The sequence below is a fragment of the Mustela nivalis genome (genome assembly GCF_964662115.1).
Source record: "Mustela nivalis genome assembly, chromosome: 13".
In the NCBI taxonomy this organism is placed as follows: domain Eukaryota; kingdom Metazoa; phylum Chordata; class Mammalia; order Carnivora; family Mustelidae; genus Mustela; species Mustela nivalis.
In genome coordinates this window covers 5852040-5869992 of record NC_139032.1, presented here as the reverse complement: position 1 = coordinate 5869992, position 17953 = coordinate 5852040, and the positions used below count along the sequence as shown (strand labels likewise).

Genomic DNA, 17953 nt, shown 5'->3' with positions numbered 1-17953 from the left:
CCACCTCCTCTTCACCTGCCTGCGTGGTGGGCATCAGCGGGGTCCCAGGTAGCCCCAGCTCAGGTTCATTTGGTTTGCTTTGGCTTGGCGTGCCAACAGCTTTAAATGTTAAACAACCATGTCTGAAGAAGAAAAGGCTGATATTTTCTTCTATAACATTTATACCTACAAGAATGAGCAGAAGTTGGGGCCCCTGGGTGGTTTAGTCATTAAGTGTCTGACTCTTGCTTTTGGCTCAGGTCATGATCTTAGGGTCCTGGGATCGAGCTACACGTTGGGCCATGAGCTTAGCAGGGAGTCTTGTTTGAGGGTTCTCCTTCTTGCCTTGCAGCCCCCCGCAACGAATAAATAAGTTAAAAAGAAAAAAAAAAGAACAGAATGAGCAGAAGTCCCAGTTTGTTTTCTAGATGAACTCAGCAGTTTCTTGATGCTTTTTGCATGATGCATGTGAGCCTCAAGATGACACATAGGGTAGGTGTATAAGGTATAAAGTGAGGGAAGAGGAGCTCACAGAAGCCCACGGCTTGTAGGATTGCAGTCTTAACTTGGGAGCAGGGCTGGCCCCTGCTGTTGTAAGCCGGCGTGCTTTCTGGTCTCAGGACTGCATCATCTCCCTAGTCGCTAAAGCTCATCCTGCTTCGTGGGTTCTTTATTCTTTCCACCTCTTACGGTCTATTTTTATTTTTATTTTTTTTTAAGATTTTATTTATTTATTTGAGAGAGAGGAAGAGCACAAGCAGGGGGAGCAACAGAGGGAGAGAAAGAAGCAGATTTCTTGCTGAGCAGGGAGCCTGATGTGGGGCGATCCCAGGACCCTGGGATCATGATCTGAGCCGGAGGCAGGTGCTTAACAACTGAGCCACCCAGGTGCCCCTGAAAGTTTCATTAAACTTTTTTTTTTTCTTTCTAAAATAATTCTACAGGTTGATGTTCTTAAGGCAACAGCCCTTCCTCTGTTGAAGCAGTTTGGAATTGATGGTGAATCGTTTGAGCTAAAGGTAAGAATATGTACGTAATTGGCTGTGCATGCATGTAAAATATTCTCTGACGAGCTCATCAGAAGATGCAGTGTGTCCGTGTGTGTCACATTGAAGTCACCACTGAGGAGATCCCAAGGAGCCATGAACAGACATTGCAGACTGTGCTGAGAGGGGACTCGAGCTGTGACCACGGTTATGCCAGTTCCCTTGCGCATACTTTGTGGTGGGCGAAGTCATGCTTGCTCCCCCCCCCCCCCCCCGGCCTTCCTTGTTCCTCACAGCAGCTCCACAGGGAAGCAGCCAAGCTGGGCTTCTGGCCACACACCCTTTCTGATCGAGATCATCCAGATGTCATTCGGGTCTCAGGCCTCCCAACCTGGATGCCCTAGAGAATTTTCAGTGTTTTCAAAACCTAGAAGTAATTTAAGCAACTGTTTGTTTGCTGTTGAATTATTACATCAGTAAGTTAACTGGCTATCTTAAGCTATTTAGCATCGCTACTTTTTTTTTTTTTTTAAGATTTTATTTATTTATTTCACAGAAATCACAAGTAGGCAGAGATAGAGAGGCGGGAGGGGGGGGGGCGGGGGAAGCAGGCTCCCTGCTGAGCAGGGAGCCCGACGTGGGGCTCCATCCCAGGACCCTGGGATCACGACCTGAGCCAAAGGCAGAGGCTTAACCCACTGAGCCACCCAGGTGCCCTGCATCTCTACTTCTTAAGCTAATGTTTTAAACAAGGGAAATGACTGCATTTTTATTTAATAAAATGAGTTTTGGTAGATTAGTTAATTGCATAGGGAGGAGAAGTGGTTCCTAATGGGTAAGAAAGGGGCCAAGCCGCTCACTGTAAGCGTGAGGGAGCAGGCGCTGGTGGTGAAGCGACATGCTGGCCTGGGCCTGGGCCGGGCTGGCCCCGTGTCTGCTGCTCTTCCGGTCACGTCGTTTGGGTCCCTGCTCCCCACGCACCCTCTCGGTGCTAACGTGAGGTGCTGATGATCTCGAGGGAGTTGATGTGTTGACTATAGAGAGCTCATTGTTCTAAGGAAGAGCTCCTTGGCCTGAACCAGCCGCACTGGGTGTCAGTGTCCCCAACTCTGCCGCACGCTCACCTCTGCTTTCTCGCTGCCTGCGCAGGTGGTGCGACGGGGAATGCCTCCTGGAGGAGGAGGGGAAGTGCTCTTCTCGTGTCCTGTCAGGAAGGTCCTGAGACCCATCCAGCTCACAGACCCGGGGAAGATCAGGCGGATCCGAGGGATTGCGTATCCTTTGCATTTGATTTAGATTTCTTAGCTTTTACGTGCCTCATGAAGATAAGAATGACTCATAACAGTTTACTTCTTTCCAGTCATTTACTTTGTAGACAACAGTCTTGGAGAAATCTTCACAGTGAAATTGTAATTGTTGGCTGAGATACGATGTTTTATTTTTTGTCTCACCATGACTAGACTAACCCATTCCTTGTTTTTGTTTTGTTTTGTTTTGTTTTTGTTTTTTTGGTAAATGCTGAAGCAGATAGCTCCCGGGTGTGGGCTGCTCTCCTGAGGGCTTTGGTTTAGGGACCACCAATGCACCGCAGTCCCTCCCTGAGAAGAGCTCACTGTCTGATGAGGGAAGCATGGGCAAACGTGTAAGATGGTGTAGATGGACGTGTAGGAGGCTGGGGGAGTTGAGATGGAGCTGGAAGTTGTAGGAGAGCAGGGATGGTATCTACTCATTACGTGGTAACTCTGCATGCACTGGGATAGAAAAACTGTATACTTCTTTCCTTTCCAAAAAACTACTTTACTGATAAACGATTTAAGCTATACATATTCAGTGTATACAGCTTGATGAGTTTGCAGATGAGTGTCTACCTGTGAAACCAGCAGCATAGTAGTACCATAAACCTACCTCTTACACACACAAGTTTCTTCCTGCCCTCTATGTTTTATCTTTACACTTTTAATTTTTTGTGATAATAATACTTGACCTAGATCTACTCTATTAGCAAATTTCAAAAGAATTTATTGAGATGCCTCGGTGGCTCAGTCAGTTGAGCATCTGGCTTTTTTTTTTTTTTTTCAAGTTTACTGATTTGAGAGAGAGAGAGCGCGCACAAGCGGAGAGGCAGAGGGAGAAGAAGACTGCCCACTGATGTGGGAGCCCGATGCGGGGTTCGACCTCAGGACCCGGAGATCATGCCCCAAGCTGAAGGCAGGCACTTAGCCATCTGAATCACCCAGGAGCCCCAAGCATCTGACTCTTGATTTTGGCTCAGGTCCTGATCTCAGGGTTGCGCGTTTGAGCCCTGCATGGGGCTCAGTACTTCATGCTTGGCGTGGAGTCTGCCTGGGATATCTTCTCTCTTGACCCTCTCCCTGCTCTCTCACGTGCTCGCGCTCTCTCTCTCTCTCTCTCTCTCTCAATAAATAAATATGATCATGGGGCACCTGAGTGGCGCTGTGGGTTAAGCGTCTGCCTTCGGCTCAGGTCATGATCTCAGGGTCCTGGGATCGAGCCCCGCATCTCTCTGCTCAGCAAGGACCCTGCTTCCCTCCTCCACCCCGCCGCATCCCCCTCCTGCTTCTCTGCCTACCTGTGATCTGTCTGTCAAATAGATAAATAAATAAATAAAATCTTTTAAAAAAAAAATCTTTAAACCCCAGCATCATTATCTTAGTGAATTTTTAAGTATATAATACAGGCATTGTGGTACACAGTAGATCTGTGGGACTTAGTCATCTTGTATAAGTGAAACTTTGTACCCTTTGATTGATGTCTCCCGTTTCCCCCTCCTTCTCTCCAGCCCCTCGCCACCACCATGCTACTCTCTGCTTCTGTGAGTGTGACTATTTTAGATTGCTTATATAGATGGAATTATGTGTATTTGTTCTTCTGTGTCTGGCTTATTTCACTTAGCACATTATTTTCCTTGTTCACCCATGTCATAGATGACAGCATTTACTTTTTTTCTTAAGGGTGAATGATATTCCATTGTATGTAAATATTACATTTTATTTATTCATCTTTCATTGGACATTTAGCTAGCTGTCATGTCTTGGCTCAGGTGAATAAAGCTGCGATGAATGTAGGAGTGTGTCAGTTTCTGTGACTATGTACCCAGAAGCGGGACCGTGGGATCAAATGGTAGCTCTCCTTTTAATTTCTTGAGGAACCTCCCTTCTGTTTTCTGTAGTGGCTGTTCCAGTTTGCATTCCCATCATCAGTGTATAAGGTTTCCCTTTTCTTCACAGTGTCAGCAATACTTACCTTTTTTGTTTGTTTGTTTTGATTGCCACTACTCTAACAGGCACGAGGTGATAGCTCATTATGGTTTTGATTTGTATTTCTCTGATGATGAGTGATGTTGAGTACTTTTCCATGTAAATGTTTGAACATCTCTGGGTCTTCTGTGGAGGAATAATCTATCCAGGTCTTTGCCCATTTTTAAATTGGGTGGTTTTATTTTATTTATTTTTTAAAAGATTTTATTTGTTCATTTGACAGAGAGAGAGGGATCACAAGTAGGCACAGAGGCAGGCAGAGAGAGAGGGAGAAGTAGGCTTCCTGCTGAGCAGAGAGCCCAACTCAGGGCTCCATCCCAGGCACCTGATATCATGACCCACGCTGAAAGTAAAGGCTTAACCCTCTGAGCCACCCAGGTGCCCCAATTTTATTTTATTTTATTTTTTAAGATTTTATTTATTTATTTGAGAGAGAGAGAGAGAGCATGAGAGCATGAGAGTGGAGAGGGTCAGAGGGAGAAGCAGACTCTCTGCTGAGCAGGGAGCCTGACGTGGGACTCGATCCCCAGGACTCCAGGAATATGACCTGAGCCGAAAGCAGTCCCCCAACCAACTGAGCCACCCAGGCACCCTCCAATTTTATTTTTAAGATTTAATTTTTAAGTAATCACTACACCCAGTGTGGGGCTTGAACTCCCAACCTTGAGATCAAGAGTCGCACACTCCACCAGCTGAGCCAGCCAGGTGCCCCTGGGTTGTTCTGTTTTTATTTTCTTTTTGCTTTTGAGTTGTATGAGTTTCTTTTTTTTTTTTTAAAGATTTTTTATTTATTTATTTGACAGAGAGAGATCACAAGTAGGCAGAGAGGCAGGCAGAGAGAGGAGAGGAGGAAGCAGGCTCCCTGCTGAGCAAAGAGCCCGATGCAGGACTCGATCCCAGGACCCTGAGATCATGACCTGAGCCAAAGGCAGTGGCTTAACCCACTGAGCCACCCAGGTGCCCCAAGTTGTACGAGTTTCTTATGTATTTTTTTCTTATATATTTTTTATATTAATCAGAGGTATAAATTTCAGACATTTTCTCTCATTCTGTGGGTTGTCTTTTCACTTTGTTGTTTCTTTTGCCCTTGTTTTGGTATTCCGTCCAAGAAAGCATTGCCAGTGCTAAAAACCTTTTCCTGTGTTTTCTTCTTGGAGTTTTACAGGTTTAGGTCTTAAGTTTATCTTTAATCCATTTTGAGTTGATTTTTCTTTGTGTTGTTTGTCTGTTGAGCACATATGTGCAAATATATTTCTAGGCTCTCTGTTCCATTGCTTTTTATGTTGGTACCGTGGTACTTTTTGATTATTATAGCTTAATAATATATTTTGAAATCCGGAACTCTGATGCTTCCAGCTTTATTCTTTTTGCTCATAATTACTTTAGCTATCTGGAGTCTTTTGTAGTTCCGTATAAGTTTTAGGATTGTTTTTTCTGTATGTTATTTTCTCTATCTATTATTCTATTAAAAAATTAGAATTTTGATAAGAATTGCATTGAATCTGTAGATCACCTGGGATAGTATGGACATTTCAAGAATATTAATTCTCTCAGTTCATGAATATGGGCTGTCTTTCCATTTATGTGTGATTTTAAAAATGTCTTTTATAAGTGTTTTATACTTTTTTTTAAGACCTTACCTATTCATTTGACAGAGAGAGATCACAAGTAGGCAGAGAAGCAGGCAGAGAGAGGGGGGGAAGCAGGCTCCCCACCGAGCAGAGAGGCTGACGCGGGGCTCGATCCCAGGACCCCGGGACCACGACCCAAGCCGAAGGCAGAGGCCCCAACCCACTGAGCCACTCAGTTGCCCCAAGTGTTTTATACTTTTTAGTATATAAGTCTTTCACCTTCTTGGTTAAGTTTATTCCGAAATATTTAAATTTTGGGGGATACTCTTGTAAATAGGATTATTTCCTTGATTCTTATTCACATAGTTTATTGTTAGTGTACAGAAGCACAAGTTGATTTTGTAGTCTGTAACTTTTAAAAATTCATTATTCCAATAGGTTTTTTTTGGGGGGGGGTCTATCTTTGGGGTTTCTACATATAAGATCATGTCATCTGCAGATAGATGATTTTACTTCTTCCTTTCCAGTTTGGATTCCTTTCATTTCTTTTTCTTGGTTCATTGATCTGGCTAGGATTTATGGTACCAGGTAATAGTACTGTACATGTATATACAGTACCATGACTAGCAGTGGCAAGAGTGGTCATCCATGCTTTGTTCCAGATTGTAGAGGAAAAGCTTTGAGTTTTCCACCATTGAAGATGTTAGCTGTGGGCTTTTCATGTATGGTCCTTATTGTGTTGAGGTGAGTTTCTTCTATAATTAATTTGTTGAGAATCTTTAATTATGAAAGTGTTGAATTTTGTCAGATGCTCTTTCTGCATCTTTTGAGACAATCATGTGATTTATGGCCTTCATTAATATGTTAATATAGTCCATCACATTAATTGATTTGCATATAACCATTCTTGCATCCCAGGGATAAATGCTACTTGGTTATGTCATATGATCCTTTTAATGTATCATTGAATTTAGTTTGCTAAAATTTATTGATAATTTTTGCATCTGTGTTCATCAGGGATATTGGCCTATAGTTTTCTTTTCTTGTAGTGTCTTTCAGGTCTTTTCTTTTCTTGTAGTATCTTTCAGGTCTTTCTTTTCTTGTTGTGTCTTGTAGTGTCTATCAGGGTGATGTTGGCTTCATAAAATGAATTTGGAAGAGTTCCCTCTTCATTGTTTTTGGAAGTTTGAGGATTGGTAGTAATCATTCTTGACATGTTTGGTAGAATTCATCAGTGAATTGATTAATCTGGTGAAGTCATCTGGTCTTGGGCTTTTTTTGTGTGTGTGTGTGAGGTTTTTTGATTACTGATTCAGTTTCCTTACTTGTTACTGTTCTGTTCAAGCTCTAGTCCTGATGCAGACTTGGTAGAATTCATCCATTTCTTCTAGGTTGTCCACTTTGTTGGCATGTAATTATTCATAATTTTTAAAAAAAATTTCTGTGACTTTAGTTGTAACGTCTCGTCTTTCATTTCTGATTTTATTTGAGTCTTTTCTCTTTTTTCTTTGTCTAGGTAAGGGTTTGTAAATTTTTTTTATCTTTTCAAAAAACTGACTCAGTTTTGTTGATTTTTTATTTCCTCTTGGTTTTCACTTTGCCGTTTCATTTAAATTTTCTTTGTTATTTCTTTCCTTCTGCTAACTTTGAATTTTAGTTTATTCTTTTTCTGGTTCCTTGAAGTGTAAAGTTAGGCTGTTTATTTGAGATCTTTTCTTCTTCCGTAGAAAGAATGTAGGTTCTTTTCACTATAAAATTCCTTCTTAGTACTTCTTTTCTTTGTCCCATAAGTTTTGGTTTATTGTGTTTTCATTTTTGTTGTCTCTAGGTATTTTCCATTTCGCCTTTGATTTCTTCTTTGGCCCCATTTTTTTTTTAAGAATACATTCATTTTCATCTGATTGTGAATTTTCCCATTTTCTTGCTGTTATTGATACTTAGTTTCATTCCATTGTGGTTGGAAAGGGTACCTGAGGTGATTTCAGCCTTCTTAAACTTGTTACAACTTGTTTTGTGACCTACTGTGTGATCCCAAAGAATGTTCTTGTGCACATGAGAAGAATGTATACCCTACTTCTGTTAGGTGGAGTCCTGTGGAAGTCTGTTAGTTCCTCCAGGTTTATGATGTTGTTCAAGTCACCTGTTGCCTTACTTATTTTCTTTCTGGGTGTTCTATCCATTATTGAAAGTGGGGCAAGGGGGTCCTGGGTGGCTCGGTTGGTTGAGTGACTGCCTTTGGCTCAGGTCATGATCCTGGAGTCCCAGGATTGAGTCCTACTTGGGGGCCTCTACTCAGCAGGGACTCTGCTTCTCCCTCTGACCCTCCCCCCGTCATGCCCTCTCCCTCTCATTCTCTCTCTCTCAAATAAATAAATAAAATCTTAAAAAAGAAAGAAAGAAAGAAAGAAAGAAAGAAAGAAAGAAAGAAAGAAAGAAAGAAAGGCGCTTGGATGGCTCAGTGGGTTAAGCCTCTGCCTTCAGCTCAGGTCATGATCTCAGGGTCCTGGGATGGAGCCCCGCATCAGGCTCTTGGCTCTGCGGAGAGCCTGCTTCCCCCTCCACCTCTGCCTGCCTCTCTGCCTGCTTGTGATCTCTCTTTCTGTGTCAAATTAAAACAAAAAACAAAAAAAAGTGGGGCAGGAATTCTCCTGTTATTGTTGTATTGCTGTCTCTCTATTCAGATCTGCTGTTGTTTGCTTTATATATTGAGGTGATCTATTGTTGAGTGCATATATGTTTATAGTTGTATCTTTCTGTTGAATTGACCCTCTTATCATTGTAATTAACTTCTTTATCTCCCGTGACTCTAAAGACCTTTTGGACTTTGTCCGTTTTGTGTGATGGAATTATAGACAGTCCTACTCTCTTTTAGTTCTCATTTGCATGGAACATACTCACTTTCAGCTTATATATGTCCTTATATCTAAAGTGAGTCTTTTATAGACAGCATATAGTCGGATCTTGTTTTACCCATTTAGCCACTTTAGTTTCTTTTGATTGTGGAGTTTTAATCCATTTACATTTTGTATACTTTATTTTTAAGCCTCCAGATGACTCTGAGTTTACCTGCATTCCGTTTTGCAGTTGGGAAAAACCGAGGCTTCACAGGCTGAAGGAATTTGCATCCACATCACAGTGTTCATAATGGCAGGACTGGGATTTGAGTTTTTGATCCCAGTTTTTGAACCTCTGCTTTTTCTCAGAGGAGGGGAGGGCGTTTGGATTGAGCCTAGAGGAGTAGAGAGGCCTGTGAAGTGGAGCATGGAAGGGTGCTTCAGGTAGGAGTGTCGGCCTGTGCAGACGCAGGGGTGCACACTGGTGCTGGGAGGGGCAGGCCGTGGGTGTGGCTTGAGTGCAGGTCTGTCCGTGTATTCGGCAGTGGAAGACGGGATGTGACAGATACGGCTGGAGCCAGTGACGACTGAAGGCCATGCTGACCAGTTGGCTTTCATACCGAAGTCTTTAATTACTAGAGAGAGAATTTCCATGTTAAGAGGATAACTTCAGTGGGGCTGAAAGAACTTTTGGCTCCTTTTGACTCATTGTAGAAACTCTGGAAGGCACAAATTAAAAAAAAAAAAAAAATTACCACCTAAGGGTGATCACTTAGAGTCAAAGACATCAGGGGGTCGTTGTGCCTTGAGGAGGACGGTGAGGGTCGTGGCTGGAGCACAGGTGAGGGCCGCTGGTTTACAGAGGTCCTAGGGGCAGCGTGCGTGGAAAGCCGTCCCCACCTGGCTCTGTGACATAGGGAGAGGGAGTCCCCGAGGATGAGGTGTCCCCTGGCACCTGGATAGAGATGTAGGTTCTGATAGTAGCTGCATGTTTGGGGCAGTGTAAGGCGGGGTGGGGACACTGGTGATAAGTTCCGTTTTATTCCTGCTGGGTTTGAGGGCCCTTCACAATGGCTGTAGGGAAGTGGGTCTAGGAAGGTTATTAGAAATGCACATCTGTAATTTGGGGGCGAGGTGAGAGCCAGAAGTGGGTGATTTCAAGTTGGCGACTGAACAGAATGTGGAGAGAGGCAGATGGATCCCTCGACACCGCTAAGACTTGAAAGCAAAAGCAAAGTGCTCCCAGGAAGTGGGACCAGGGAGAGTCAGGTCGCTGAGAAGAGAGTAAAGAAAATTTGGCTACTGAGAAGCCCTGGCTGCCCCGGTCAGTAGCCGGAGGGGCCCGAGGAGTCAGTCAGGACGGAGGACGCTCTGGACAGCACGCGGCTGGGAGGAGCTCCTTTCAGAGAGGAGGAATCAGCCCCGACATCCATTTCCAGGGAAATGGTGCACCGTGGGGGCTGCTCTGTCAAGAATCTTTTTTTTTTTTTTTTTTTAATTTATTTGACAGAGATCACAAGTAGGCAGAGAGGCAGGCAGAGAGAGAGGAAGGAAAGCAGGCTCCCCGCTGAGCAGCGAGCCTGATGTGGGGCTCGATCCCAGAACCCTGGGATCATGACCTGAGCCAAAAGCAGAGGCTTTAACCCACTGAGCCACCCAGGTGCCCCCTGTCAAGAATCTTGACAGGAAAGAGAAGCAGGAGGAAGGATGAGGTGGGAACTTGCCACAGGGAGAGAGTTGAGAAGATTCTCTCCCTTCTTTTTTATTTTATAGGTTTTTTTCTTTTTAAAATATCTTTATTTATTTATTTTTGAGAGAGAGAGAGAGACTGAGAGAGAGAACATGAGAAGGGAGGTCAGAGGGAGAAGCAGACTTCCCAATGGAGCTGGGAGCCTGATGTGGGACTCGATCCCAGGACTCTGGGGCCGTGACCTGGCTGTCCAGGGGCATATCTTAGGGCCATGCCCAGTAAAAATGAGGAGAGAGTGGGCAGCTGGGAGCCCCGAGATTGATGTATGTTGTTAAACTGACTTTCTCAAGTGATGTTCTCCACGGGGCGCCTGGGTGGCTCAGTGGGTTCAAGTGATGTTCTCCATAAGAAATGCAAGTAGGTAGGTTTTTTTTTTTTTTTTTTTAACCAAATATGCCTTTTCTGCTTGACTCCCCGCACTTGCTGACTCAGCCTCCTTCCGGCTAACAGGTGCACTGTATTTTATCATACCAAGAGGCCAGAATGAAACCTGCTGGGTGGCCGTTGAGTTGCTTTCCGTTTTCCTCCGTTGCTGAGAATGCTGTAGTCGACGGCTTTGCACATGAAATCCTACGCACGCTCTGGACAGTTCTAGTTTGTTTTTACTCATTTGAGATTTGTTTCCTTAAGTGCTCTATCGTGATGGTGAACTCTGCTTGGATTCCATTCTCTGTAGTCTGGAAATGTGATTTCCAGAGTGTGCTTTTGTTTTGACACAGTCTTGTGGTAACTACGTGGGTTCCACAGAGATTGCCCCACTGGGGTCCCACGGTACACGTAGTATTGGGTGTGCAAACAGCTCATGGGTCAGCCTTTGATGAGGACTCTGAGAAACGGGGAAGCCTTGGGGGTAGTGCGGGGGAGAACATGAAAACTGGAAGAGCCCTGAGCCCTGGAGTGTAACTTTCTTCCTCCCTGGCTTCTCCCTCTGGTGTTCTTCCAGCCTTCCCTGTAGAGACTAGGTGCCAGGAAGACACTGGAGAGCCCCTTGCTTGGGGCTGGGGCTCGGACACCTGAATCTTCCCAACACATCAGACCTGTGGAGTCTTCCTCCCAGCTCCCCAGGAGTAGACGCAAGTAGTCATGCTCAGATTCTTGTCTGCAAACGAGACATTCCAGCCACTGGTCTCCAGAGCTGCCCCTTCACAAACACCTCAGTGGAATGCTGGTTTGGAATTGAGATCACCTTCTTGGCCACTTTTGGAGCCTGGGAAAAAAAAGAGCCACCTTTGGGGAAAAAAAGCTTTTGTTGGTTTTTTGGGTTTTTTTTTTTTTTTTTTTTTTTTACTTGCAAGTCTGGTTGACTATTGGTCTGAGCTTGGAGGTTGCATCCCCCACAGGAGGGCTTGGGTGGGGAGAACTGGCCCTGTTCTTGTGGATGGTTGTGGCATTAACTGAGTTACCCCCCAGAGCGCATCCTTTTTCTCTTGGACCGGCTCTCCAGGGCCTGGGAGGGAGCCAGTGTTGGCTCCTGCCAGCGGCAGTGACTGGACACTGTGGTTATGTTTTATTTAATGCCACCCACTCTCATTCTCCCCTGCCTGAGGAGGGGTGGTGGGGAGAAGGGAGCATGCGCTTTTCACTTTGTGGCACTATCCCCGAAGCTCATGATCTAGGACACAAGTGTCAATTGAAGAAGCTGGGGTAGAGGCAGAAGATAGGAGTGAGTTGGAATTTGTAGGACATACTGGTTTCCTTTCTGACTGTAGGGAAGGTACTTAGACAATCAGCCTCTTTGTCTCTTTACATACACACACACACACACACACACACACACACACTCTTGCTCACTTGCGTGTGCTTTCTCTGACCTGGATCACCTGGATCACCAGGGAGGGATAAGAGTAGGAGTTCTGTATGGTCTATAACTGTGACATTGTCTCTCTTGGATATGAGTTCTCAGTATGGTATTCATAGAAGGGCTTCGGGAGATTCACAGTCCCCTGAAATGGTCTGCAAAATGACGTGTGTGTGTTTCTTGAGGGAGTATCCATAGCTTTCATCAGATTGCCAGAGGGATCTCTGATTTCTGAAAGAATAGGGACCTCTGCTTTGGAACTTGAATCTTGGACTAACCCGCAAGAAAAGCAGTAGGGGGTGTTCATTGGGCTCTTACCCCACAGCAGGCACCACCAAGCCCTTTACATGCATTATTTCATTTGAGCCTCCAAACCTCGGGAGGAGAATGACAGTCCTTCTCTTCCTGATGAGGAGGTGGGCACACACCAGACCCAGAATGATGCAGTTTGTTGGAGCTGGCCCTTGAGCACAGATGGTCTGATTGTAGAAGTTTTAGCCCTTCCTCAGGAGGGCCTCCACACCGAGCCAGGCGGTACCACAGTGACTCTGGCTGTCTCCACTGCCAGCATGCTGGTGTAGGGCTCCACTGGCCCTGAGTTGGTACAGTTACCTACCGGTTTCCACATGCCTGTGGGCGTTGGAGGGAGGAGGTTGTCTTTGTGAAGTCAAATCTGTTTAATTTTGTATCTCACTTCTGTGACCTGGTTGTCCTCAGTGTAAGCCCTGGAAGTAGGAATCCATGGCCCTGGCCCACAGGGTCACTCTGAGTGTAAAATCAGTTGCTAATGTACCTGAAGGAATTTTGGGAGCTGTGGTTGCTGTGGGATTATATGTCGGATTAGTGACCTCTGTGCTCTCCTCAGGACAGTCGGCAGCATCAGGCTCAGAAGGACAGCACCCACCCGGTCCAAAGGGTACGAGACCCAGGACTATTTGTCTAAGCTGTGTGGTCAGAAGTACATTCTGGACAGAGAGGCGGTGATGTAACAGGGCCTTGTGTGTGTGTTGAAAAATTCCTCTTTGCTCTTTCCTCATTTTAGGTTTGTCCTTTGAGTCAAGTCAAATATTTATTGAGTATTGCTGAGAATAAAGATAGGGTATGAGAGTCATCAGAGAGTTTTGCTCCATGTGGAAGCAGAGCCCCTCTTCTTACGGAATGCGTGGTCTTGTTGGGGGGCAAGGACAACGTGTGTACGTGAAGAGAGACGTACGGTAAGGTCGGGTGGAGACCACGGTCTGGTGCGGGCTGGAGGGTGTCGGGGAGAAGGAAGGCAGGTCAGGTTGAAGAATTTGGACAGTCTGGGTGAGTGGAGGGGGTGACGGTGCCCGGGCGGGGGTGAACGCTGACCAGACTGACCATGGGGGCCTGGGGGGTTCTGGACTAATGGAACTGCAGATTCTCATATGAGTTGTTTCTATCATCCTCCTTTTCTTTCTGGGAGTGCCTCCCTGGTGTAAAAGTGCTAATTATCAATATTTTGATTATAAGGGAGCAGTTGTCAGGAGCCTGTACTATCCACAGATGCAGTAATTGACACTTAAATAATTGAAGATAAGCTCTGTGAGTTTGCAGCAAACCTACTTAGAACTTTATAAATCAGCTACTGTACTCTCTTCCACTAATCTTTCTGCTTTTCCCTTCAACAGACTAGGGGTGGATTGGGATTGGCCCCGGTGCGCCCCAGTGTGATGTCTGTTCTAGCCTTAGGTCCGCAAGGGAAAGACCCATTGAATCCAGCCGTGAGGAGGGTCGGAGAAATTCAAAGGGAGCCTGGCTCATGCCAGACAGGCAGGCCCATGTCTCCTCTTGTTCTGAAATTGAGTGGAAGCATTCCTAGGAGAGGGGAGGAGCCTTGATTGGGTAGGAACTCTAGAGCAGGGTTTGGAACTCTTATTTCATACTTTACGACTCTCTGCATCTGTGTGTTTTTTGTTGTGATTGTTTATAACAATAATATTAAAAAACTGTATCGTAATACGATAATAAAAATAATGACCTGAAAATCGAGTTAAGGTATTACAAAGTTAAACAATTAAACACAGTTGGAAAATAGAATGGCATTAGAATGGCATTTTATTTCAGTTCCACGAATAGCCACTAGCACCAGAATGGACCTTTCTCTCGCATCTGCGCAGAACAGCCCCCTTAACTGCGGACTACAGGTACTCTGTGCGCGTGTCACCGCAGATGGCCAACCGGGTCGTGGATTCCGCGAGGAGCATCCTCAACAAGTTTATCCCCGATATCTATATTTACACAGACCACATGAAAGGAGTCAACTCTGGGAAGTAAGTGTGTGTGCGTTTCTAGAGCTTATTTCTGCAGCTGACCAAGCCTTTTCACACTTCTGTCCTGACTGCCATGTAAGCTGCCAGCTCTGTGTCGGCAGCCGGAAGAAGAGTGATTTCAGAGTTCATTTCCTCCCGACTTACTACCGTAGTCACCAGTGGGCGTCTCTTGAGCACCTCTCCCATGGAAAGCACCCCAGTGCCCCGTGCTGGAGATACGGCATCCAGACCCTGGCCTGGGGGCATTCAAACCCAGCTAATAATAAATGGTGCTTCCAGCTTTAAATTCCATCTGTTTCCACAAAAAATTAAAGCAAACAAGTTCTTCCACCCTGAGTAAATAACAGTTTAGGGGAAAATATCCTTTGTTGGTCTGTGCCAGCTGGCTTCTCTCTCCATCATGGGAACAACACCCCTAGAGCCAAAGAAAGTTGTTATTGCACATTTGACTTGGGATTAGTTAAAGCCTTTGTGGAAAACCTCACTTTAGAAAATAAAAAGTTAATGATGATCTGTGTAATGAAAATACTTGCTTTAGGCTTCGTTTATATATTTAGCAACCAGTAAGTTGGGGAAGCAATTAAAAACTAATTTTTTTATTATGAAGATGTTAAATATATAGAAAGTTGAAAGGCTAGCACAGAGAACACCTGTGTGTTCCTACTACTTGTAGTCAACAGTGACTATTTTGCCAGATTTACTTGTGTGTGGATTTTCTGTGTTTGTTTTTGTTTTTGCTGAATCATTTCGGTGCGAATGACAGAATCATTGCACTTACAGTCTGAAGCTTGCAGGTCATGTCTTCTAAAAATGAGAACATCAGATTGACTGGTGTGGGCTCAGAAATCAGTTTTTTGCTAGGTAGTAGCACAGCCCATCCTTTCTCACAGTCCTTCTGTCTCTGCTTTCCTTCGACTTCAGCCAAAGTAGGAGAGAGGCACAGGAGGGCTGAGCGTGTTAAAGCATTTCTGACCTTGACGTGGTCCATGGGGACACATGAAGGTGATTTCAGCAGTGTGGTGGTGGCTCATAGTTCAGAGCACTAGGGGTGTCAGAGGGCACAGTTGGGAAAGGACGTGTGTGCTGAGCTGGCCCTCCCTCGGGTTTAGAAAGGTCGGTGATGGTCCCAAACCTTTGGTGCACTGCTCAGATCTCGCCAGCATTTTCCTTGCTCATGTGGTGAGAGGCGTAATGCTGGCGTTGTTAGGTGACCGCTCTCACGCAGCGGCTGGCACACAGTAGGTACCGCCGAGATGCTAATGCTGCTCCTCACACTTCCCCTTCTCTCCCGTCTCCTCTGGGGACAGGTGATTACAGAGCCATGGTGGGTGTAGGCAGTCGCAGCGGCAACTGAGTGGCCTGGTCTCCATCAGGCCTTCTCTGTCTCGCCTCTGGCTCTGTGGGGGTGTCCAGGCATGAAGCAGAGCTGGCCTGAAGGCCATGCTGCTCCCTCTGTGGTGCAGCTTTTCACAAGGCCATCGAGTCCGGTGACCCCAGTGTCTAGTCCGCCCCCGTCCTTGCTGGGGTGAGTAGCAAACTCATACGTGGATCAGGACATGGGCGTGATGGAGAGTTGTGGGTCATCAGCTCCAAGCCCCACTTAGAAAAAATGGCACGTGAAGGCAATGTGTGATCATAGGCTTGTGTTTTCTAAACTGCAAGTTACAAGGACAACTGGTGCTCGCTCTTCTCTGTTCGGAAATGATGAAGTCACGTGGGCATTTTCCTCTTCTCACTCAGTGGGGGATCCATGTCATGAGGTGTCGTGAACTCTTAGACTGAGAGTGTGTGTTGTGGCCACAGCCTAGAACGTCTGGGAGCAGCAGACGTTGTCCACTCTGTGTCCACTCTGACCCATACGCACAGCTGCCTGGTGTCCCACTTTGATTCTCACAGTTAAGACTTCCAAAAAAATTTAGTCCTTTATCAATTGGGAAGTTTTTGTTTTTGTTTTTAAAGATTTAAGTAAAATCTTTATATATTTGACAAAGATAGTGAGAGAGGGAACATAAGCAGGGGGAGGGACAGAGGGAGAGGAAGAAGCAGGCTCCCTGCTGAACAGGGAGCCCGACGAGGGGCTCGATCCCAGGACCCTGGGATCATGACCTGAGCCGAAGGCAGATGCTTAATGACTAAGCAACCCAGGTGTCCACCAATTGGGAAGTTTTAGCGGCTGTCACTTGCAGACTGCTAAGGCAGATCTTCCAGTGAGGTCACCTGGTGACCAGCTGCTTTGTCATCATAACTTGAAACAGGCCGGGTAACACATACCCCAGGCTGGAGGGAGAAAATTGGCGTAACGCACATAGGGCTTCGTGTGTTCTTGCACTGTGTGTTCTCGTATTCTTTGTTTTTTTCCTAAAACAAATGCAATGTTAAATGGAAGAGTCTTGATTAAATACAAATTTATTGTAAGAACTACACACACCTCAAAAATTTCACATGGATGGAAAAATTCAGAAGTTCTTGGGAGCTGTAAGTGAGCGGGTGAAAGCAGTGATGGCAGCCTGGCTCCTGGTCCGGCCTCCCTTTGCTTTCCATTCTCCGTGTTTGCGTGGCCCCACCTGGACCGCGGAGCCGGAGGCCCTCCTTCCCCCTGGTCAGCTGACTCGAAGGCAACTGGAGATTGTCCCCTGGTGTGGTGGCCGGGCGGCAGGGCGTTAGGTGGGAAAGCACAACTCGGAGCCCCCAGAACCTTTGTTCTCACTCACCCCCTTCTCTTGGCGGTGTCTGTAACCCTCGGTTGCATAAACAACTTTTTTTTTTTTTTTTTTTAAGAAATTAAGGACTGACAGATGTAGCTCATACAGTTCATTTTGAAACATTATGGATTTTGTACATAGTTTTTCTGAAACTAGTGTTTTGGCTAGTTTTGTCCTGGACACGGAGTGCTTTAGGAACATGGGTGTTGAATTGTGTTAAAGGGGGCACGTGTGTATAATGATCGCTTATGGAGTTTACTGCTGGGAAGTACATATTTTTTTAAAAGGCACTGGGCAAAGTGGATGTCTGAGATGTCAAACTTGGAAATGTTACGAAGAGGAGATTTTTATTGTCGTGAACTGATTTTGTTTTGTGCCAGTCAGCTCTGTGAGAGCAGGAACTCCCATGTTAACCGTGGTGGTCCTGGTCCTGGCCATGGAAACTTTTTCCCCCAAATGTTTGTTGGATGCATGAGTGAATGAGTCGGCTGTGATCGTGGACAAGAAGGTGTTAGCTTCTGGCTGGTTGGTGGTAGGAACCCGGCGGGAGAGAATGTGGTGCCAGCTCACTGGTTAGAGGAATGAATTCTGAATGGAAGACATTCTTCAGACAAAAGTCTTTAGGCCTTTTCTGGCTTGTGTGGTATCTTTTATGCCGGGGGAACAGCCCAGTATTTGCGAAGAAGAGCTGTCATTGGTGGCCTCCAGCCGCTCATGCCTTCTGGACTGGTTGATGGCTGGGTACTGTGGTGGAGTACTGGAAA

General features: G+C 45.6%; 1 protein-coding gene across 4 annotated transcripts in view; it reads left to right on the top strand.

The window, feature by feature from the left end:
- The window catches only part of RCL1 (RNA terminal phosphate cyclase like 1), a 64528-nt gene that overhangs the window by 30293 nt on the left and 16282 nt on the right, over window positions 1-17953 (top strand). For all 4 annotated transcript variants that reach the window (XM_082694315.1, XM_082694317.1, XM_082694318.1 and 1 more), the window contains 3 exons: window positions 924-998; window positions 2115-2239; window positions 14362-14487. In XM_082694315.1, coding sequence (XP_082550441.1) covers window positions 924-998; window positions 2115-2239; window positions 14362-14487 — 326 coding nt within the window. The remainder of the gene's footprint in view (window positions 1-923; window positions 999-2114; window positions 2240-14361; window positions 14488-17953) is intronic.